Source organism: Myripristis murdjan, chromosome 19 (assembly GCF_902150065.1).
Source record: "Myripristis murdjan chromosome 19, fMyrMur1.1, whole genome shotgun sequence".
Lineage (NCBI taxonomy): Eukaryota > Metazoa > Chordata > Actinopteri > Holocentriformes > Holocentridae > Myripristis > Myripristis murdjan.
Genome location: NC_043998.1, coordinates 22,299,292 through 22,324,693, shown reverse-complemented (window position 1 = coordinate 22,324,693; position 25,402 = coordinate 22,299,292). Strand labels below are relative to the sequence as shown.

The following is a 25,402-nucleotide window of genomic DNA, read 5'->3' as shown; positions in this document are numbered from 1 at the left end:
ATTCAGTTTTTGTAATTTTGACAATTGAATGCTTTTGTTATTTATCAAGTTAAAAATATCAAACATTTGCTGATTGGAGCTCCAATAAGATCACTAAGACGCTGATTTGAGAACAGATGATGGATTCAATCTTCTACCACATGTCCATGATCATTCAAATGATTGATTTTTCTGTCCACTGGTTCGAAAGCATCAGATGTGAGGTACACGTGAAGGGGGAACAAAAAAAAAAAAAAAAAAAAGCATCCGGATCACAGCAGTTGAGCAATTGAGCAGCGTGAGCGCGGCGGCCTTGGCGTCCACGCCGGGCGGCTGATTGATAATCGAAGCTGTCAGGAAGTCGCTCGCTCGCTCCGCCGGCCCGTCTGGGTGCGCCTCCTCGGCCGGGATCATTTGTGCTTGCAGCGCCGACTCCGCTCCTCATAGATCTGCTCGGTGAATGGTCTGCAAATACAGCAGAGCAAACAGGCGGTGGGACAATAAATCAGAGGCTGGAGAGCCGTACCACCCCGTGCCAGGAGCCTGCGTGCACGTGTGTGTGCATGCAGGTGTGTGTGGGTGTGTGTGTGTGACTGTATGGCAGCTTGTGTGTGTGTGCGCTGCAAGAAATCACCATCTTAACAAGTCATTCAGTCTCATCCTCAGTGTTAAAATCTTGTTTTTCTTCAAACACGGTGAATAATCTGCCACTGGGATGAGATAATCCCACTTGTTTCCTAAAGTAATCTACTTGTTTCTTGAATCAAGTGTCATTTTCTTGATCCTAACGGGGCTGATCTGCCTTATTCTGCCTTGTTTCAACAGATTTTTACTTGTTTGAAGAAAAATTAATGAAGCAAGTGAAACTGCATTGGAAAAAAGTGGGATTATCTCATGCCACTGTCAGATTTTTCACCGTTTTTCAAGAAAAATCTAGATTTTAACACTGAAAATGAGACTAAATGGCTTGTTAGGATGGAGATTTTTTGCAGTGTGAGCGTGCTGAGGTGCATGTGTGTGTGTGTGTGTGTGTGTGTAAAGGAGATGGTGTATCTACATGTTCCCCTTCTCCGTCACTGCACACATGAATGTACACAGCATTCTGCACCACTGGGCCCTAATCTGCACAGATTTATTATCATGAAGTCTGGGAAACTGTCCACGCTAATATTTGCAATTGATTTCAAATGTTTCACACCTAAAAATAAATAAATAAGTACTTTTTGTAACTTGGCTGCTCGTTTTCTTTTAATCCTTGCTCACAGTGGGAATTTTCCAGCAGTTATTAAGTTTTATGAGCAAACATGACAGCAAAGTGGTGACATGCCTTCCTCCACATTTTTTTTAAAGTGCTTTTCCCATAATTATATGAAAATTGGCACATTTAGAAAATAGTTCTGCGGACCCCACTGACCGTTTGAACTCACATTTAAAGGAGTAGTCTGTTACAGTTACACCTTTTCTAGTAATAGAAAATATGATTGCTTCCTGAACATACCTGAAGCATGTTTACACAAATATGTAAAAAAAAAAAAATAAATAAAAAATGTTTTAGTGTGACTGTATGGTCCAGTGAAAAAAGAAAATAAAAAATCACCGCAAAAGTGACTCAGAGTGGCCTGAAGCCTGAGATTTTTGATTGACACTGAAAATTTCAGGACCAAACTGAAGGCATCATTTATGTATAATTTAAAAAAAAAAAAAAAGAGCCTCAAACACATTTAAATCAAGCCATTTAAATCAGATTATATACTGCCTGACCAGGTTATTTCTGCTTTTCTGTATTTGAAGTACATATATAATCTCCATCCATCTTTAAAGAGATATGGGCTCCAGATAAACATTCAGATAAGATTAACCGAGATGAATCCCAGCAAATTGGGATTAATTAATTGTCTTTCAACTGGCTCAGAAACCTAATTATCTTCTTAATTATTGTAACGAGTGTCTTTGTCTTGTAGCTGTTGTTGTTTCAGCGCAGTCGGCCGGGATGAAGGCCAGCTGTGCTGAAACTTATTTGTCCGACGCACCTGAACACATTTTGAGTGCTTTTGTTTTATATCAGTGGGTCATAAAATAAAAGGAAAATTCACCATTCTGCATAAGTACCTGTGTATTGAAGTGGTCAGCCAAGCAATTTTCTTCTCAAATTATAATTATAATTATAATCTGGGCCTGTTTGAGGCTGTAAACGGTGATTAAGAGTTTTTAAATAAATTTGCTCTTGAACATGGAGGAACGAAAATGGGTTATGACCAGATGTGGCAGGACCTCATGTTGCATTTAACGTTACTTTTAATTATTGCATTTTTTTTTATTTTTTATGATTGCTTAGACACTGTGTTTGAAACTATTAACTATTGCAAAACTCTGCACACCAAGCCAGCGAAACATTATAGATCTCCTGCAGAAGTTCTTCAAACTCTTTTGGGGTTTTTGCATCAGTACAGTACAAACACGGCATCATTCGAAGAGGCACATGAAGCATCAACTACGCACTGATAGCATGAATGAAAACCTCCTCCTCCTCTTTCGTCTTCACCTCCTCCTCCTCAGTCTCCCCATTCTTACTCTCTGTCCAGTATTGATTGGCCTTGATTGTCTGAACCAAACGTTCGCCTGTGGCCTTTTAGTGCTCAGCCTCCCATTTGTGAGTGAACTCGTCTAAAAGAGTAAATGTGGAAAGAAAATTGGAAAAATGGTGTAGAAATGTAGACCAGTGTGCGTGGTTTCAGAGATAAAGCTTAAAGAGTCGCTGTTAGTGTGTAAAAACTGGAAAAAACTGTAATATTTTCCATCAGTTCCTGTCTGAATGCACATCCTGTCTCTTCGGCCGACTTTTGTAATCCACCAGCGTTCAGTCCAGTCCAGCTGGCTGGTGAGGAGGCATCCAGAGCTACTGCCTCCTCCATCTTGGATTTCCTCTTGAAGCTTGAAATCAGTTTTTCATTTTGGCAGCGGATTTTGATTTAGTCTCAGTCTTTTGACTAAAATGCATATTAGTTTAAGTCACACATTAGTCATTTGAATTGCTGTTAGTTTTGGTCGAAGAAATCTGTAGAAGTTTTCGTCTCATTTTAGTCAAATGCATCTTTGAGATCGAGATCAAATCAACAAACTAAACTTCCTTTCTTTAGCCGTTGTGGGTAGATTTATGTAGCTGCTTCACATGTAACACTGTAAGATGCAGATCCAGTGATTTTAATCCTGACAGGCGATCAGAACAGCAGCACAGGGCGGCTCCTCCGGTCCTGCTGGGCTTTGTGCTTTATTTTCTACAGCATCTTCAGTAAAGTGTGAACACAGATCTCTTCTTTTTTCTTGAATCACTGTGAACTCTGTGTAGCTGTGCTATTAGCTATTTTTGAACGTCTGTTTTGAACGTAATAACATTTTTGTCCCATCTCGTCTCGAAAATGTCATCGTCTCGTCATCGTCTTCGTTGATGAAACCAACGCTGGTCCAAACCGTCCAGCAGAGCTTCTGTTGGCCAAACGCAGCAACATCACACCAAACTTCAGGCCAGACTCACAGAGGCTGAACTCAGAAGCCGCTATATCTCTGGAAATGCATCACTTTTTTTTGACTCAGAGTGAGTTAGTGGTGAAGCTCTCACTCTGTAAACTCTCATATGTCACCACCCTAACAGCAAAATATATCTGTGCCAGATCAGGGCCAGACATAGGTCACGATTTGGTGCAGATCCACTGAACGGATCTGCGCCTGTGTCTTTCTTCACGACGGCCCAATACCGGCACACATTTGGATAATGGATCTGTAACAGATTTTGACCGGACCTGGCCCAACACAGTGGATAAAGCCATGACATGCGGTCTGTATCTGGCCCAGATTTGTGATCCATGCTTATGATATGTGGTTTGGATTTGGATTTGGCTAAGATCCATAATATGATATATGGTTTGGATCTGCCGCATGGGAGGTCTGGGGCAAAGCTGGTGCAGAGGCGTGTAACAGTCTGACTGCTACGCGGATCTGGCGACTTGAGGGCGGATCCGTTCCGGAGTGTACTGCTGGTTCTGGTTACTGACTTACACCAAATCTCATTCTCTTATATGCAATACAGTTTTTACTAGTTAAAACTCCAACTAAATATATCTACATTACATTTTTACTCGTATAAATTGCATTTCCAGATATCAGCTGCCATATTCTAACATTATTAGTGAGAATAAATAAATGCTGATTCAAATATGTCCAATTAAATTATCATGAGTCGGCAAAAGCATTCAAGATATACAGTTTCAGATCACAAAAAAAAACTTGTTATGGTGTTATAATCATTTTTTTGGGAAACTCTGTGACTTTCTTACCAGGAGTGTGACGCTCCACCCTGCTCCTGTTCCTGTTCACTTTGCAGAGTTCAAGTTCATGCATGGGGCCTGTATCTTCTTCTACTGCCTGTGTGTGGTAATATCTCACCTGACGCTTTTCTATCCCTGCACAAACAGGGCTAACGAGAGCATTGAGAGGCTGAGCTCGGGGTGAAGCTAAACGTGGCGTCTGAACCTTCCCCCCATCGCGGGGCGCGGTGCGACCCGGCACCTGCCTTCGCTTCACTCCACAAATTTCCGGGTGCAATTTTGGACTTGCGCTGCTGGAGACAGTCCGCGCCCTCCTCCACAGCGTGCGTTAATGTGTCACATTTTCAGAGACGCATGGCAAGTCCAAGCTGTCTTTTTCCTTCCCGTCTCCCGGCCAAATGAGCTGCTTCTGAGTTTAAAGCGAAGCCTCGGTTAGACGAGGCGGCTGAATCGTCTCCTGTTGACTTCAGGCTGGTTTCTCCGGCAACACAAACGTGAGCGTGGGGAATCGGAAAGGTGATTAACTAAAATAACCTTGACATGACCAGAAAGCGAGGAGGACGACAGGGAGGCGGAATGGTAAACACCACATTTCATCTTCCATCACAATGCTCAGAGCGCAGGTGTGTATTTGCATGCCTGTGTGTGTGTGTGTGTGTGTCTGGACTTAGGTTTATGTATTTGACAAATGTAGGTCAGTCATGTTGTGACATAAACAAAGAGCCATTTTTCCAGCATCCGTCTTGGTCCTGCTTATCAAGGTGAAAATGTGCGTTTATTATTGAAGATGGGACTAAATCACCTGGTAAGGTGTAGCTTTGCCGCAGTGCGACGGCTGTTTTCAGTTTATGGAAAAACATATTGGTTGAATGAGGGTGAATATAAACTTGATAAGTGACTGAAAATGAGATGTTTCGATATAATTGGTTCACAATGCGCCATCTATAAAATCCAATCGACTTGTTTCCACCGTTGTCTTGAATCAAGCGTCATTTTCTTGATCCTGCTCTGCTTTATTCTGCCTTGTTTCAAAACATTCATTTATACTTTATATAAATGAAACTGCACTGGAAGCGAGTGAGATTATCTTATCCCACCGGTGAGATTTCAATCGTCAATATGAGACAAATCCAGATTATTTGGCAGTGAAGGAAACTGTTTTAGTTTAACAGGGAAGTCACGTCGGGTCATTTTTCTGGAGTAAGTTGTGACCGTGTTTGATGCTTTAAAGTGCACCTGCTGATTCTGAACTTTGCCTCAGTGCTGCACTTTACTCATTAAAATACATATTAAACATACAAAAGCTTAATCTTCCAATTAACCTAGATGACATGTGCATAATAAACACGCATACAAATGAGAACAAATGCGGCTGGGCTATGGATGGGAGGGCATTTCTCTCTCTCTCTCTCTCTCTCTCTCTCACACACACACACACACGCACACACACCGGCCTTGATGAGTAAGTGCACACGGCGGAGGTCTCGGACACGGCAGCTGTTTCCATCTCAAGCTCCGTCTCATTTGTGGGCGGCTTATGCAGCGGCGGCGTGTGTTTGTGAGTTTCTGTGTTTTTGTGTCCAGAACTAGGTCACTCATAACTGTTTTTGTAGGTCTCATCTCATAATGGCCACGGAGGAGGAGAAAGAGGAGGAGGAGGAGGAGGAGGAGGAGGAAGAGAGGGTGAAGCGGTCGGCTGCCGTTTGACACCTCGGCCGTGAAGAAATTGATCTTTCATCTCGCTTTGTGTTATTCTCACAGGAAGAGTTGGCACAAGAGTTTAAAAATAATCACGAAACAACCTGCATACCTATGAAGGTCAGCGAGAAACTGGTTCAGGCGATGACTTTCAGTAATTATGTCGTTGACCTTCTCTGTCTGCACGTCACTATTTTGCATAACTTCCTGTGTTCAATCGAACTTCGCTGATACCGGCACTATTGTTTCTTTCTTTTCTTTTTCTTTTTTTTATTTGAGTTGAGCAAATATGGATTGTCTGCTCCACAAAACAATCATACCAGACACTTTTTGTGTGTTTAGTGTGTAATATCTACAAAATATGTATAAACATCATATTTCTGCTGATCTATTTCCAAGGCTGCCATATCATTTTTAATCCCTTTTCTCCAGCCGTTGGTTTCCATTCATCGCTCTCCGATATGAAAATGAACTTTCAGAGACTTCAAACTTTCTCCACACCGCTATTCCATCACTATAATAAAGTCCTCCATATTCATTTTCCTAAAAGCAGCAGCACTGTTGGGTTTCCCTCCGCCAGGGAAAATAGTCCAAAATCAGTGAAAGGTTTGTTTTCCGCAGCCGGTTATCAGCTCTGTGGTTTATGAATGGTGAGGATGATAAGGCGGCTGTTACAACCAAAAAAATTATTCTGATTATGTTGTGAAATCTTTACCCTAATTTTTTTTTTTTTTTTTTGTCATGCAAAATGTGTGGAAATGTTCGTAAAACAAAATCACAGGTGTGAGCAGTCAAATGGGTTTTCTTGTCAGATTAGAGGTTTGGGGGTGAATGTGGTCGGTGGAAGATCCTCATGAGGACAGACGTAGGAGAGAAATGTGAGGATGTGTTTGTGAATGTGGATGTGCTTACCCTTCAAATCCTATCGCCACCTTGTAAGACACAGCCACTACTGCTGTGAGGACGAGACCTACAGGGCTGGCACCGCTGGAGAGAGAGGGAGAGAGAGAGAGAGAGAGAGAGAGAGAGAGAGAGAGAGAGAGGGAGAGAGAGAGGGAGAGGCATTAGCCTATCTTTTGTATGTAAGTACAACATAATACCTTCTGCATATTCAAGCCCGATCCTGGTGAAGGACCCACTTCAGCTCAATCAGACTGTCTCAAGAGAGGGAGACCGAGACCTAGAAACAGGTACAGAGAGAGAGAGAGAGAGAGAGGAAGAGGTAGGAAGAGAGAGTGAGCACAGAGATGCATTTAGGGGACTAACAATCAGTTGAACACAGCGTCCTGATGCATGAGTCCTTCACACGCAGCGCTGACGGCACGTCTGATGGATAGATATTTCACAAACATTATTTCAGGATGTTGGAGGTCACCGTTGGACTATTTGATTTGATCTCTGCAATATTTCTCTCACATTGCCTTTAAATAAAAAGTTTTAAAATGACCCCATCTTACATAGCAAGTCTTTTTAGTATAAAATGCCACCAGCTTAAAAGTAACAACTCATTTTTTACAAACCCCAAATGCAATGCAACACTTATACATGTTACTTATACATCAATCTCAATATCATAATATCTTATTTTATCTAGTTATTTATTTATTTGCACCTACAAAGCAAAGCAGCAGAAAAACAACAACAGAAAAGGAGCATGATGTGCAGGTGAGATTAAAAACAAAAACATAGAGGCTTCTAGGAGGAATCTCATCTCAATAAGCTTTGTATGCAATCATGTGATCCACAAAAGTAAACAAACAAGCAAACATAAAAAGCATAAAGTAAGTACATAAATCAAAGGAAAACAAAAAAATCAATAAAATAATGCAGTTCAACTTCACTAAATCTCATTGTCTTATATACAATTCAATTTTTATTAGTAAAACTCTTTAATTAATTAAATATATGTACATTACATTTTTACTCATAGGAATTAGAATATTATTAATTAGAATATTATAGCTGATAATAAATAAATGCTGACTCAAAATATGTCTAATTCTGTTATGATGACTTGCAAAAAGCATTGTCAGTGTCAGACTGCTAAAACCTAGTTGCTGATATTTAGAATACAGATTTGACTAGACAGAATATACTTATTATTGATGAATAAAAGTAGAATAACATCTCGTTATAATATCTGAAATTACAGTTTCTGTTAGTAACAAGTCAAAACGTCGTCTCTAACCAATGGTGCACCACAACCAGAAGTGGGCGTGGCCGTGTGTCAGCCAACCTGTCAGTCACAAGACACCAAACCAGGCCACTTTAAGGAAACAGAAGTGGGTGTGGCCTCACATGAAGTGGGCGTGGTCTAATCTGTGTGAGGCATTAACCTTTATCGGGCAAGTGACTATTTTTGGTAATTTCAAAAATTTTACATATCAGGCCCATCCCCTGTCTCAGTTAGTTCAATAATCATTTGGTCTTCACCCAGCCAATCAGCAAAGATCGCTCTACATCCCAGGTCACATGATTGTGGCATTTGACCAATCTCATTGGCCTTGATTTTCTATAGGAAAATAAAATTTTTTGAAAAATTTTATAAAAGTAATAAAGTCCTGTCATGTTCACTAATAACAGTCTAGGGTTGTTTTTTTGAATTTCAAAGTCTTTCAGTGAGTGCCCTATAAAGGGTTAACATATGGACAAAGCTTGGGTCAAAATGTTACAGACTCATCCGCAGGGACGTTCTGGGACTTCCTCTGGCATGCTCCGCCCACTGTTACTTGCAGTGGTATGCCCCGCCCACTGCCACGCCCCCTTTCGACTGAGCGGACGTTACGAGCGTCATTGCGATATGCCACGCCCCCTTTTTGGCATCTGCTGGGAAGTGATGCCACTGCATGACAAATGGATGTGCACACACACACACACACACACACCTGCAGCTATCTCTAATTGAACTTTTTTACCAGTAAATAACAGATAGGGATTCCACGTCAGTCAGTCAAAATCACACGGAAATTATTAAATTGTGACTGTAAGTGGGTTTGACCTCTCAGAGCATCCCTGTAGAGATAAAAAAAAAAACAACACACACACACACACACACACGTGCGAGGCAGTGCCCTACATATTCCTGAGCGGCGAGTGGCCTACTGACACAGATCTATTCTGTTAATCACAGAAGGGCTCCATAGCGAGGCAGCGAGGATGTGGATAATACAAATTGGACAAATTAGAATCAGAGCTGCATTTTGACCAGGTCTCCAACGCTGACTCACACGCCCTCGCCCCAAACCCCCCACGCCCACATGCACATATGGAGATGCACGGCGTCTGCAATGCGGCCGGCTTATGTAAGGCGAGCGTGCATGAGCGCCGGACAAAAGGCCCTCTTATGCCGACAGGCTGCGCAATCAGGGCCGCCACTCCAGCCTGACGACACGTTTGCACAATCACTCCACACCCGTGCGCTTCATCATCATAATCATATCATTTATTCTTCCATGCGTGAACAAAAGCATCATCCAATTGCCGAGGAGAGCGAGAGATGCAGGAAGAAAGGGAAGAAAGCAAAACAGCGAAATCAGAGGTGGGAGGAATAATCAGCGCCGTCTGATCACAGCAGCTGCTAGCCAGACTTGTAGTCCACAAATCTGGACCTTGACCTACTTAACCAGGAGGGAGTGGGGTCACTGGGATGAGGAGGAAGTGAACAAGTGCCTGCTACTTTCTTTAAACTAGTGAATGACTCTTACAACAGCTGGAACTAAACTTTTGTGAAGATACATGTATGCAAACGTCTTTGAGGAGCTGCACAGTGAGGGGTAACTGTATTTATTCATTTTATTTTATTCAATTTATAAAGTGTGTGCACTTTCATAAGTTATTCACATGAATAAAAAGATGAGTGCACCAGATTTAGCAGGGAAGCTAATTTCCATCTGCAGTCCTTACAAGAAACATTAAAACAATCAACACAATAAAACAAGCATTACAACAAACAGACCTGCACATATCATTGTGTGTGTTTTACATGTCATATGGCCCATGTCACAAACCACACCATGCCATACATACATGAATAAACAACCTAAACATTCCTAAAGTGTGATGTAAAAGTGCCGGTTAGGTAGTAGAAATTATTATTGCATACTTAAAGCGCCACTGTAGAGTGCTTGTAAACCTATTAGCATTATAATGTAAAGTGCCGATGCAAAATATTAACTTCATGAAAGTTATTGATATCATCAGACATGATTGCAGATATTTTAAATACAGACCATGGTAGTTCAGAGCTACAGAGTTACAGTGAAGACTTGAAGATTTAATACCAACAATGGTAATTAACAAATACAAGATGGTTCTTGTAAAGCAACACAGATTAAAAAAAAAAAGGTCGCAGAGGAGCTGCCGTGCACACATCCCAAATCTCAACGAGGCACTGTGTGGTCCTAAGTGTTAAACAAGCTAATGGGCTGAACTGTCCCACTTTCTGTCGGGTTCGAAAGGAAAAATGGAGCAGACAGAGGAGCGTCTTGGAAATGAGGCTTGAAAACGCAAATTTTCTCTTTGCTGTGCCTGATGACTGTATCTCCGTTTCTTTCTTCTAGGTTTTTTCTATTTCGTAGTTTCCTAAATGTGACACTTCGGAAACAGCCACGCGATCCGTCTCCGAACAGCACCCCCATGCAGACAGAGGAGCACGCTGCATCCTTCAGGCTGCGAGGGAAACGACACCGAACAAAGACGAGGAATGTCCTGTAAGAGCTGCGACAAAACTGCCTACGTGCTAAAGGGAGACACAAATCAATTCCAACATTTGAGAGGCAAACACACACATGAATACAGGTAAATTATGTTGAAGAAGAGAGAGGGAGCTGCACACACTCTGGTCAGCCACAATGTAGGTCACCGAGGCTCCGTTCATCAACGTGCAATAAGTCCTTGAGTGTAAAAGTCTTTGGCGACACTTCACATTCCAACGATTCCACTCATTCGTTCTCTTTTTCATCTCGCCGCGCGAAGACGTCACTCTGTCACAGTTCAAGTGTGACGGCTGAGTTCTGTTGTGCCTCTGCTCGTCCATGAAGTAGGTCAAGGCGACTCGAGTGATGCCAGCTTTGGCACCACATGTGGTTTCCAAAAATAACAAGAGGACCTTTCCTTCACCTCCTTTTGCCGATTTTCAGAGCGCAGGTGCCACAGAAAATGTGACTCAGCGTGGAAACATATTGTGAGAGAGAGTTTTTTTTTTTTTTTTATTTCCACAGATTACTGAGATTTGTACTCAGCCTGTGGCTTTGTACATTAAGGTGGATAAACTTGAAAATGCATCTCTCTCACTGAAAATACATCTTTCATTCTGCCCAGTGCATGCTGGGATAGCCTGCAGACCAGTGGCGAGTGGTGACGTTTTTGTGTAGTCATGCTGTGGTACCAATTTCATGCGAGTGCCCTCAGGGTGCGAGCTCGAAAAGTTTGGGGCATTTATTTATTAATAAAAACGCATGATATGGTTTTTAACTACTGTATAGCATATCAACTCGACAACTTGATTTTGATAGACACGCGTGCAAATTTTCAGTTTTAGTCTTAGTCTAGTGTCAAATGCCCTTTTTACTTTTAGTCATATTTACTCAACTTGAATTCTTTTTTGTTTAGTCACATTTTAGTCGACGAAAAGTCTTGGCATTTTAGTCTAGTTTTAGTCGAAGAAAATCCAAAGTATTTTAGTCTAGTTTTAGTCAATAGTGTTAGTCAATATTCTTTTTTAGTCTTTGACCTGCATCATGTTGGCTTTTTTTTTTTTTAATTTAACAATATTTTTAATTATTATTTTAAAAATGTAAATTACTTATCAAACAGACCTAACAATTCAGCTACCAATGAATGAGCAGTAGTATGCATGTGATAACACAGATTGAAAAATAAGCCGAAGTGATACCTCTTCTCTGAATAGACAAGCTAAGCCAGTGTGCTGCTGTTAGCCAGTGACTTCAGACTTCAGACAGCGCCACACACACGCACTCCGGCATGAGCACACAGCAGCGCAGGAGGAGAAAAACTAACGCGCATCCAATTAATGCACTTTCTGGATTGTAATTTAAAAGTCTATGACGAAAAATATGACTGATATCGATGTACAGTCCGGGCCAGCGTTGCGTTCAAGTGCAACTCCAAAAAGGAGGACAAATAAGCGTCCGGCTTGAGGCTGCGCCGGACGCTGGACAAGGCATTTAAATTCCGGACTAAATCCGGACGTATGGCCACCCTACTGCAAACACACAGCAATGTCACCAGCTAGCCTACGTGGTCAATGAAATGACACACAAACTGCCCATCAGGCTCCGCACCAAAGTGATAAACGTCAGAGAACACCTCGTTTTCATAACACCTGCAATAGCCTAAATCGATGAAAACATGCCAGGTTACTCAACTGAAGTTGTATTTTCACACATTTTGATTGGCACGATGCAGATGAAAGAACAAACTAATGTTAACGTTCCCGTACTAGCTAGCCAGCTAATGACGTTAACGGTAGCTAGCTGTCAAGTGAATGACTTGCTGTTGCCGCTGAACATTTCAAGCGAGCTGCTACGTAGCTGCTCGTGTTGCTCATGCGTCTTCTGAAAAGCTGGTTCACAGACAGCTTATTTTCCATTGAAAACGCCCCGTACAGAAACACCGGCTACAAAACTACTGTAAACACTCGGTATCACAGAGCGCATGCACGCGTCAAGCTGTCAACTTGAGTTAGATAGGTGTATATCGGCAGCGGTTTGCAACCAAAATGATAGAAATAAGGTATATTATAAAAGGACACACTAGGAGACCAACATTTTAAAGATTTTAATTGAAGGGCTTGGGCATGCACTGCAATTATAGCTTATTATGACTGCACGCCCCTGCTGCAGACCCCCACTGACCCTGGTTAAGAATCGGTTTAATTTCTCAGAATGACTTTCAACATTATCAAGAGAGCGAGCCTGCTGCTTTCTGTAAAGAGGTCAGGTGTTTGTGTAGGTAAATACAGCTAGCTAGCCAATATTAGGTTGTCTGGGACTTAAGCTGTGAGACTTAGTCAAAGCCAAAGTCCACTGTGGCGACGGTCAATGAAGAATTTGTTGAACGTCGGTGCGAAACGGCAGCTGTAGAAAAAGACGCCTTGCTCTTTGATTGTGAACAACCGACACTAAAACCTGACGTTTGCCGCTGGATGTTTTAGATCGCGTTTTCCGAGATCGAACTCCATCGCAGCAGCACAGGAAACATCTTGATGTGGTGTCTCGTCGCCGACGTTTGGCCAGTCATCTGGTTATAAGAGCTTAAAGTTACCAACAGCCAACATTCAAATGTGTTTAACGGTTGATTTTTTTTTCTTTGACTTGTAAAACATTCTGTTCAGGTTAATGTGCCACATGCCTCGATCTCTGAATGACATTAAGTCCATGAAGCGCTTGTTAGAGGAGAGGAATTGAAGGAGAGGGTCAAGGCGGCACTGTCACATCCTTTTCCTTGCATTATAATTCTGCTCTCAATCTGCAAGTGCTGTGTGGGCTTTTGACGGCCTCCGACTTTGACACACAAAACTCAGCCCTGAACGAGAAGCATGAATGGACGAGTTTCCGCCTGGAAAAAAAAAACAAAAAAAAAAACCTCTTGTGAATACTCAGTTTCAGCCAGCAGCTACATTAACACGAGTAAACACACGGCGCCTGACAACCACAGAGCTCGTATTTAATGATTTATCAGCTTGAATGAATGCTCGTTTTTAAGAAACGCCTCCATGCAGTTGCATTCTGCACTTTCTACCTCTCTCTCTCCTACTGATGCATGCTGGACCAACAGGGAGCCCAGTGCAGGGATGGGAAAATATAGGATTTTATCACGGATCATGATTAAAAAAGCTAATTGCAGTGAATTTCTGTTATTGAGATAATCCTAAATCAGGATATCCTCACAAGAGCGACTTGAAAAAGCTGCCTAGCTCACTACACTGCAAAAACTCAGAATCTTACCAAGATTATTTGTCTTATTTCAAGTCAAAAATGTCTTATTTCTAGTCAAAATATCTCATTACACTTAAAATAAGACATGATCACCTCAGAAGTAACTTGTTTTTAGACAATTGTCTCTTGTTTCAAGTGATAATTTGCTTGTTTCATTGGCAAAATTTGTTTCTTGTTTCTAGCTAATTTTCACTTGTTTCAAGTGAATTTTCACTTTTTCCACTGGCAAATTTTGCCAATGAAACAAGCAAATTTTCACTTGTTTCAAGTGAATTTTCACTTGAAACAAGTGAAAATGGTCTAAAAACAATTTACTTCTGAGCTGATCATGTCTTATTTTAAGTGTAATGAGATATTTTGACTAGAAATAAGACATTTTTGACTTGAAATAAGACAAATAATCTTGGTAAGATTCTGAGTTTTTGCAGTGTAACGTACAGTCCCATATTGGTTTCTATTTATTCTCTTAACAAAATGAAAGGTAAAGTGATTCCTGTATGTTTTAGTGTCATTTTAAGAGTTATAAGCACATTGTGATGATGTCGTGACTTGAAATTTTCACGTCGTCCCATGCCTCGAGTGCCAGCGCCTTGCCAAGAAAAGCACTCTGGGCCGCATTTGTCAAGACTCAGCCTCGTGACCTTGAAACCACAAGCCGGCATCTCTGACGTCTATCTCCCACTGACCCATATTATACAGCATCGCCGAGATTTATGGAGCAAATGTAAATATTTCTCATCCTGGCCGAGCCCTCTGGTGTCTTCTGCTCCTTTGTCCCTCGGTGATAATGACTCAGTTTCTGAATTTTAATTGTCTACTTTTGTTTTTTTTTCCCCTGCAAGAACTGGCTCCAGCTCGGTGAAAATTAACGAGCATCTGAATAAATGAATAACATTTGAATAATAATACTCTTTCTCTTGCACCTTGTGCCCCTGACTCGATTGTGCATGTCTGTATGTGCAACATGTGTGTGTGTGCGTCTGTGCACATGTAAATGCACCATATGTCTCCATACGGCATGTGCTGTGTGTTAATCATGTTGTCGGTCTGGAGATGATTACGTGTTTGGACGAGTGCACTGAACAGACGCAAAAGAAAAAAAGTCACAAAATCAACATTAATTTGACCAATCATTCACTGTTTCTTTCGCATAAAACAACCTGACATTATGTACTGGAGGCCCGGGGGGGAAATTTACCGCTCTTGATTGAGAATTGATTGAGAAACACCTGCTGCTATGGATCCAAATCAATCATCACCAAACAAAAGGGCAAAAATGACCCAGCTGGTACCTACAGCCACTTTAAGTTTCATAATCACATAAACACACGCAAGACGAAAACACACAATCCACAGCAAATGGACACGGCTGACGCGTTTATGTTGAGGAAATTTGGGCAAATCGGCATGCACTGTGCAACCGATGGAGGCGAGGTATTAAACTTGCACTGTAAACGGTTTAAATGAATAAATAACACAATACTGTTTATTGCAGTTGGCGCTCTAGTTTCTTGTTTATCTGTTTGTTTTGCTTATTTTATCTACTGTGGCCACCATCTCATTTCTAGTCCTGTTAAATCTCTTTTTAGAATTGCTCATTTTTATATATTATATATTATATATATATATATATATATATATATATATATATTTTATATATTTTTATATATTGTCATTGTCATGGATTCATTTTTATCATGTGGACTAAAGTTTGCGTAGCCCATATAAATGCTCGGGAAACCTGTTGTTCAAATGAAATTAACCTGATCCATCAGGGCGTTTTATGTAAATATTCTACATTAAGATATTAATGGTATCACCAGTGTGCAACGAATTTTCTCTTTATAATAATCCTATGTCTGTTCTTTTGAAGGATATTAATGCAACGACCAGCAGTTATACAGCGTTAGTAAGAGGTGTAGGCTATTAATTCAGGCATAGGACTGTGTGCAGCGCTATTGTTAAGGTGTGCATATGAAGTGGTTCAAACTACCCATTAAAATGCATAAAAATGCAGGAAATTGAATCGTGATGCTGATGTGATGATCGTCTGTCTCAGTGGAAGTGCTGTAGCCTAGTGGAGTATAGGCTACTGACTGATGATGATCAAATGTACTCGAAATTATTTGCATAAGTGAATCATGGTGCACAGTTGAATTTGCATTGAATCTTGCAACATATTTGTTTCTACCAAAATGCAAAGTTGACTGTTTATATTTAAGTTTTATTTCACACACTTGGGTATGGGGATGATGATTTTACAGTATGCTGGCATTGTGGCCTTTGGGTTAGAGGTGAGTCATGAGTTCAGGACATTAGGGTTTCCATTTCCAAAATGGTGATATTGATGTTGACATTCATTTTATTGATTATTGTTTATTTTTGCCCCATTCACCTTAAGTTAACAACAAAAAAAAAATGAAAATTTCCAAAATTCCCAAGTTAAATTTCCATGGAAACTTTTTAAAAACCTCATTCAAATTGATTACAAGAAAAAAAAAAAAAGAAAATTCCCCCGAGCTGAATTTTCCCGGGAATTTTTGGAAAAATAGGGAAAAAAAGTGACAGCAAAAATCTCCTGAAAATTTCCAATATTCCACAGTGAAAATTCCCACGGGAATTTTCAGAAACTTTCCAGGACATTTACCGGAAACTTTCCACCCCTTTGCAACACTATGCACCATGAACGAAACCCACTTGTACGACATTATTTTGCTGATGCTGACAGTGTCGGTGGAGGCCGAGACGTCCGACGTGCCCTGAATGAGCTGGAGCCCATCTGCAGGTACAAGGACAGGAAACACCGAACCCCGTCCTTCCCTCCGCCGCCTTCAAAGACATGTGGACAGACTCCGTTAGCGAGGCACAATCATTTCCATCCCGTGAGCCACCTGGGAGGCTGAATGTTTCCGTGAATCGCATTCGATTTCATTTTTTTTCCCTTATTAGGTTTGTTCCTTTCAGCGCGGAGGAGCTCAATGGTAATCAGATTAATTCAGTTTCTCCACGGGCAGAGAGAGCGACAGGTGGAGACCAAGTGAGGGGCAGGAGAGGCGACCGTCCTTGAGTCAAAGTGACCGTGACATACTTTCATGATAGGATTGGATCAGGCTTGGTATTATGACCTGACCACCGGCAGCCTCAGTAAAACCAGACATTTATACTGCAGAAATGCATTTCGGTTGTTTATTAACTGTGGGATGCTAAACACCTGTTGCCTTCAGATTTGAAAAATGGATGGATGGAAAGTCTGAACTGGGCTGTGCTGGAGACACTGGGCTGGATATTTAATATTTACTGCACTTCGGACAGAACGTATGAGGGAAAAGGAAATGAAAGTCCAGGATGAGCCTTCAGAGCCGCCGCTGCAGCCAATTAAACACCTCACTTTGTCTTGATGAAGGAACGAGGAGGAAAAGAAGACAAGGGAGAATCATTTCCTTCGATTTTTTTTTTTTTTTTTGGTGGCATCGTCCACCTGAGAGCCGCCGCTGCTGCTGATGACTCAGCCGTCTTAAAAATGTGTTACAGCACCGTGGCCATGGCGACGCGGCGAAAGAAACTAGGTTAACTAAACAGCATGTGGCCTCAGGTCAGGAGACCACGACGTGTGTTCAGCCACACCACCTGCAGCTTGTGTGTGTGCATGTGTGCGTGTGCGTGTGCGTGTGTCAGCATGTTAACGTGTGTGTGGGCGCCGACAGAACAAATCAGACGACACTGAGTGTGGTTGCCGTGTTGAATGACACCTTCCCAATTACTGAGATGAAAAATGGAAACTGGACTGTGCTTCTACAGCGCTTTACTAGTCTACTCACATTCACCCATTCACACACACACACACACACACACTGGTGACAGAGGCTGTTGTGCAAGTTGCCAAGCTGCCCATCAGGAGAGGGGAGGACATATAAATTCAAAGACATAAGGGAGATTAATTTCAGACTTCACTGATTCAGGTTTTGTAGCTCAGTTATCCACCACTTTACTGTGCATTTGGGCAAATTCTGTATATTTCTTTAGAGAACGGTGATTATTCATGCTGCTATGGTTACTGAAAATAACCACACTACCTGATTCACTCACATCGACCCTAGCTTTCACACCGATGCCACTTTTCTTTAAAAAAAAAAAAAAAAAAAAAAAAAAAATCTCACCCCAAAATTTTAATGTGCATAAATTCAGACAAAGGCACTATATCCACAATGCAAATTAATTTAGGGTCCTAAGGGCAAAAGCACTTCATTTTCAATAATGTCGTTTTCAATAAACTCTGAGCTTGTAACAGTAATTAAACCTGAGCTAGGAACTAAAATAATTACAGCTGTCCCTCGCTATAACGCGGTTCACCTTTCGCGGCCTCGCAGTTTCGCGGATTTTTTTTAGGGCAATTTTGCATGCTTTTTTTTTTTTTTTTACAGCGCATTGTGTTCTGCGTCCTTATTTTTCTACGAAGGTTTGAACTTTGAGAGTGTTTAAACGAGAGAAAAGTGAGAAAATGTTAATGTCTGTCTGAGAAAAGTGTATAAAGTGTGTAGTGAGGGGTTTTACAGCCTTAAAACATGTAAAACTTGTAAAAAAATAAAGCTGACTACTTCGCGGATTTCGCCTATTGCGGGTTATTTTTAGAACGTAAGTCCCGCGATAAACGAGGGACCACTGTACACGCTACCTGTCCTACTTACCAAAGGCTGCTGTGTGTTTACCCAAAAAACACTATTTCATTTATTACAGCAATATCTCTGTTTAACGCATATCACCGCCCCAATTAGTGACCTTTTATATAATCTGGATTGCACATTTTGCCATGCAAGCACAAAAGAAGAGGCCCCTGTTTTGGCCTTCATGTAGTCCTGATGTGGACGACGTAATGAGCCAAACACACCGATCCCCTCTGTTCTCCAGGCAACCTCGCAGTGCCACGCCTCAGACGGGGTGGGGGGTGGGAGGAATACTTTCCCCTGATCAAACTGGGTTAATGAGGTGCATTCAAACCTCGCACACCGCTCACACAGCCCCACATTCCTCCTGACAGTCAGCCGGGAGAAAAGGGGAAAGTGTGTAAATTGTGCGGTGAGTCACAGCCGCTGTGTGTGTGTGTGTGTGTGTGTGTGTGTGTGTGTGTGTGTGTGTGTGTGAGGGAGTGACCTAGCTCTCACAGCACTGAGAAGTCACTCTAACCACTGAGAAAAAGAAAAAGTTCAACCTCACACAAAACAGACCCGTATGGACGCCACCTTTCATCTCATCGCTTCATCCCACGCTGCCTCCAGTCAATCTGAAGGCGGACGCTCGCCCCCGCCGCCGCCGCCGCCGCCGCCGCCGCCGCCGCCGCCGCCGCCGCCCCATATGTGTTTCAGGGTCCTGCCGGGACATCTCGATGTGACTGAACGTCTCCATCCGACCAAAATAAAAGCCTCATGTCCGCGTGATTTGGACTGCGGTGCAACAGCTGCCCGTCACCTCGGATGTGGCGAGCGCTCAGGACACACCAGATGGCCGAACGACAACAGACATGATCATGCTGTCACCTCCTCCCCAAAAATTCGTGCTTTGGCGCGTTTTCAAATCATGAAGCGAACATTTGATAGACTAAATTTAAAAACAAACAAACAAACAAACTTAACTTTCATAAACTTGGTCTTAAGAAAATGTCCTTTGGCCTGATTCAGAACAGCGTTAAAAACACTACATGGCAGAGGAGGTGGGATATTAAGGCCAGCTGTCAGCAAATGCAAGTTAACTTTGTTTGACAATTAAAGGAACAGTTCACTTTTTTTTTTTTTTTTTTTTTTTTTTTTGAAAAAGAAAGAAATCTATGTTTTCCTTTGGGGGGTTGCACTGAAGGCCGTGGGACACCGTGAGCGTCTGTCGCCCTAGTTTTTGAAGTGTGGCTCAAACTGGTGGCACTGGTCGGACACCTGTCGGCCCCTTTTTCGGCAGATTGAACGTGTTGGATCCGGTCAGTGAGAGGGATCGCTCTGATTGGCTGTTCAGCTTGGCCAATCAGTGCACAAGAAGAGAGCCAGGATTATTTTTCACCTCCGCCACTCCGCCTTTCTTCAGTGCCATTTTCAATTTCTATTTCCGTAACATGGCAATAGTTGCTGTTGAGTATATATATATATATATTTTTTAACAGGGTGTTTCTGCTCATTCAGACACAAAGATCATGCTTCATGTTTCCTCGGAGAAATGCCAGCTCTGACTTGGAGTCAGTCTAATCTACACATGTTCTGATTGGAATAACCTTTGAACAAATGAGGCCCACGGGGAGCCGCTGACATTCAGCGCGTCATGTCTGGCAAGGATGTGGTGGCAGATTCTACTTTACATTATGGAAACACAGATGCATAAAAAAACACATTCGATTAAAAAAAAAAAAAAAAAAAAAATCATTGCCTTTTCTGCTGTTTCTGGCAGGAATGACGTGAATGTTTCCAGCGAACTCTAGTGAATGTGGTTTAAAGCCATAAATTTATTTACAGTGCTAGAGAGGGGCAAGAGGATGTGGAGTAGGATGGAAGTGTGTGTGTATGTGTGTGTGTTGGTCACTTGCTGATGGCTAAGGGCCCACCTGCCATCCTGCTGTAAAGCTGCACACACACACACTGGAGTCTCTGCAGGTTCAGCGAGAGCCAAATGTGAGACTGTTTCCGGCCTGTTGCTACCTGAGACTGGACTTAAGAGCAATTTAAAAACCAAAATGAAGAGGCACAACTGGGCAAACGCAGCCTATTTCTGACTGAGCGGCTAACAGCTACGCAGTTCTCAAAGTATAAACGGGCAGAACTATAAATGGCTGATATAAGAATTAGGACACCAGGAAATGAACCGTTAACACAAAGTGCATTTGTGTTTATTAAAGCAGATGAGAGGAGGCGGCTTCGCCATATTGAATTATCCTGGTTCTATTTTATAACCGAGTATGATTCGCATTAAACAGACCATAATGCAGCGCAGTCACAAGACCTGCTGTGTGCCGTGGGGATCCTCACAGGGCATGCTGGGAAATGTACGATATCACTGAATGATGTAGAAGTGGACGAGTTGGGTTGTGGAAAAATTGGTGCACCCAAAAAGTAAACAATTCCACTTCATCACAAAATAGAAAAAAAAAAGTGTAAATGTTTGATTCTTTTACTACAAATATGACTTTTTGATTGAAAAACACATCTTGTAATTTGCTGTGGAAAGTAAATGTCTCTTCGGGGACTATTTTCCCTGGCGGAGGGAGCGTTTCACTCCGCCGCAATTTCAAGGCATCAAACCACAACAGTGCTGCTGCTTTTAGGAAAATGAATATGGAGGACTTTATTACTGTGATGGAGTGCTGGTGTGAAGAGAGTTTGAAGTCTCTGAAAGTTCATTTTCATATCGTGGAGGGATGAATGGAAACCAACGGCTGGAGAAAAGGGAGGAAAAATGACATGGCGGTTGTAAAACGCGACTGCTCGCTTTGGGAAAAGATCAGCAGAAACATGAAGTTTATGCATTTTGTAGATATTACACTGCACACGCAAAATGCCTGGAATGACCGTTTTGTGGACTAGACAAACTGTCTTTGCTCAATTCAGGAAAAAAAAACAAAAAACGAAAAACAAAAAACAAACAAAAAAAATGAATCAGCGAAGTACAATAGTGATGCACAGACAGAGAAGGTCAAAGTCATACATTTTATACCATATCAGTGATTTCTCTATAAACGTGCTTTTTTCTTCACTCATCATGCTTTCGATTTCTCTCTAAACATGAGAAGTTACTATGGTATTGTCCTTTTAAGAAGATTATAAATGAGTTGGAAGTAATGTTTTCAACGTGATGCACTGAGGTCGTGCATATCGGCCGACTGGAAAACCTCCAGGTTGTCAAATCTTGAGTGATTTTAAATCCCTCTTTGGATTTGAAACAGGAAGGTCTGTACAGTTACGTTTGTCTGAGTAGGAAATACAGCTGGGACACAGCCGCCGCATAGAGAAACCACACCAGTGTCACCGGTCGTTGTGCTGATGCCAGACAACACACACACACACACACACACACACACACACATCCAGGGAACACCAAATGGTGTGAAAACAAAACAGAAACAAACAAAAAACGTAAATAAAGTAAGATTATAGAGCTTGTACAGTTCTTTAAAGTGTAATCATTTTACAAATAAATGACTTTTTCTATCTTATTTCCACTGTTGATGCTTTTGAGGAAGATACAAGCAACTGCAAAATGTCATAAGCTACTTCGCTGACATAACGTCTTCTGCTGCTGCATGTTAGCTGAATCAAATACATTTTTGCACTGACTAATGTGTTTTGTGCTGAAGCTGATGGGATCAAGTGTGACGTTAAACGCTGCAAACAACGGCACCAGTTCCAGCAGAGAAACTCGTTTGTAGTAAACTGCTGGTGTGATGCTGCATGAGTCCAGCCTGTGCCTGTGTGTGTGTGTGTGTGTGTGTGTGTGTGAGAGAGAGAGAGAGAGAGCTGCTAATGTGGGTTAGCTAACTCACTCCAAGTCACACAGAGAGGCTACTAAGTGGCCTAATGTGTGTGTGAAAGCGTCTGCCACAGAGGGGGGTGATTTGTGTGTGTGTGTGTGTGTGTGTGTGTGTGTGTGTGTGTGTGTGTGTGTGTGTGTTTATTCTTGTTGTTATTTTTCTGTTGACATGTTCTGCTGTTACAGCTGTGATACAGAGGAGTGTGTTCCTTACTGTGATAAACGAAGCTGGTGTGAGGAATAAAATAATAATAATAGTCACCAACATGTTTACTAACTGGAAAGATATTACATACATGTGAATTACATGGCAGGAGAAGAAGAAGAAGAAGAAGAAGAAGAAGAAGAAGAAGAAGAAGAAGAAGAAGATGGAGGAGGAGGAAGAGAAGGAGAAGAAAAAGAAGAAGAAGAAGAAAAAGAAGAAGAAGAGGGAGGAGGATGAGGAGGAGGAGAAGAAGAAGAAGAAGAAGAAGAAAAAGAGTGGAGGAGGAGAAGAAGGAAAGGAAGAGGAAGAAGAAGGAGGAGGATGAGAAGGAGGAGGAGAAGAAGAAGAAGAAGAAGAAGAAAAGGAGTGAGGAGGAGATGAAGGAAATGAGGAACAAAGAAGAGGAAGAAGAAGAAAAAGGAGGAGAAGAGGAAGAAGTGGGAGAGGGAGAAGAAGACAACGAGAGGAAGAAGACGAAGGAGAAGGGGAAGGAGAAAAAGAAAGGAAAGGGAAGGAGAAAGAGCAGAAGTAGAAGAAGAAGTAGAAGAAAAATAACAAGCAAACAAAAACAAGAGGAAGGAAAAGAAGAAGAAGAAGGAGGTGAAAAAGAAGAACAAGATGACGAAACAGGATAAAAAACAAAAAGACAGGAAAATATCACTCCATCGCCTTTTGGCACAGAAACAGATAAAGAAGAGAGAGGGAATGGATACGACCTCGTCCAATCAGAGTCCTCGATTTACTTTACGAAACAAAACAACATGCAGACGCTTCTGCTTTTACATAAAAATACAAAACACACACATTAAAACACATAAAGCCAGGGCCTTTTGCTCAGAGCCTGCAGAGACACATGGGCAGAGGGGAGAGAGAGAGAGAGAATGAGAGAGAGGGAGAGAGAGAGAGAGAGAGAGAGAGAGAGAGAGAGAGAGAGAGAGAAAACAGAAGGGAGGAAAATGAGCCGATGAGAGCGCCGGATTAAACCTGATGATGCAGGACGGACACCAAATTACAATCACAGCCCAACTGGATGCAGCTGATGCAGAAATAAACTGGGGCTCGCATCAAGTCAAGAAAAAAAAAGAAAGAAAGAAAGAAAGCGAGAGAGAGAGAGAGAGAGAGAGAGAGAGACGAGGCAGGAACAAAGCCCCGTCGCTGCAGCTGTCTTCGGGCTGCCTGAGGAAGAATGGAGGCTAATAGCTTAGCAGGAAGAGGCTTGTCGACCCCCAGCTGCAATCGCCTAGCAACTACGGCACGGTCACGGTTGTCATGGAGACAGAGTGCACGTAAAAGTTTTAAACACACACACACACACACACATGCACGCACACCTTCCCTTTTAAGAGGAAAGTGATTTGCAACTCAGAAAACAACATTTGCCATTTGCAGGTTGCTGGTTATTATCCACGCCGCTTCAGCGCGCTCTTCCTTTATTTAGAGCGCCATCTGACGCAGTTTGCTCGTTTGGTCACCCGGGCGGTGACTTACCTCTTTCTCGATTTTATTTTATTGCACCTGCGTGTTAAAAACTCCTCAGGTAACGGGTTATTGACGAAGGCGGTGAAAGTGACTCCCTGCTGCTCAGCCCGGGCGGCGGCACCGGGGCGAATGTCAGCAGGCGTCTTCACCCTCATTAACTCTGAATTGCTCTCTGTTAACCATGAACACATCCGGGACAGCACTCACACACACACACACGCTCACACACACACACACACACACACTTACATGAGTGCCAGGCCGAGGTAGTTGGCAGTGCTGCCCCAGTACATCGGATTCTCTATGATGTTGAAAGGAAATCCTGTGACCTTCTCCTCCATCAGGATGCCAAAGTAGTCACCTGGAAGAAAGAGCACACACACACATGCACACACACACACACACACACACACACTGAGTTCAGCACTATTAACAACTGACCTACAATCTCTCCTGTTCCTGTTTTACAAAGAGCGTGAAGCAACCTGCCACAAGACCCACATTTCTTTACCTTGGCTAACAGGAAAACTATCAAGACTTGTCACAATAAAAGCCACTGAGCTGCTTTGCTAAGCTTCATATGACAGTGATGTTTCCACAGGTGTTTTGATCTTAGTTTGGTTTCCATCTTTGTCAAGTTAGAGTTCATTATTTGACTCATGACTCATGGCACCAGTTTGTCGGTACTGTCCCGACCAAATTTAAAAAAAAATATCCAGGTAGGCTTTCCACCGATCTGATTGGCTATATCGGATCGGCCGATATTTTGCATTTTATGCAATTTGTGTGATCGGCTGTAATGTCTTAATTCGCCGATCCGATCAATGACGTCACTGTCGTGCTGAAACTTTTTGCAGATGCTCCCGTTGCTTTGTTTTATCTGTCTCGTTTACTCCGAAGAAGTTCCACACCACCGCCATGTTAGTTTTGAGCCCTGTCACTAAAACCAAACCAGGCATTTTTTTAAAGAAAACGGCAGCAGCGACCGTGCGCTTTGATCATCGCTGAAGTTGGCAAAGTTGGAAAATGGCGAGCAAACCGGTACCGTGGTCAAATGAAGAGGTGGAGACTTTTCTGTGCTTGGTGGTGGGGCCGCCTTGCTATGACGACTCCACCCACAATGAGGTGGTACTCAGTTGTAATGGAAAAGGACCGAAACCGAGGCGAGCCGAGTAGGTACTAGTGGAAAAGCGCCATATGTGACGGACAGTAAAGTTTTTTGAATCTTGAATCATTCGCTGCCGGATTCAAACAAACATGTCGGT

At 42.2% G+C, this 25,402-nt stretch overlaps 1 protein-coding gene across 1 annotated transcript in view; it reads right to left on the bottom strand.

Annotated features, from left to right (window-relative positions):
• pemt (phosphatidylethanolamine N-methyltransferase) overlaps positions 1 to 25,402 on the bottom strand; it is a 100,755-nt gene continuing 75,353 nt past the window's right edge. The window contains exons 5-7 of the mRNA XM_030078679.1: positions 24,387 to 24,498; positions 6,912 to 6,986; positions 1 to 444 (exon numbers count right to left, since the gene is read on the bottom strand). Of these exons, the coding sequence (XP_029934539.1) occupies positions 390 to 444; positions 6,912 to 6,986; positions 24,387 to 24,498 (242 nt within the window). The 3' untranslated portion in view covers positions 1 to 389. The remainder of the gene's footprint in view (positions 445 to 6,911; positions 6,987 to 24,386; positions 24,499 to 25,402) is intronic.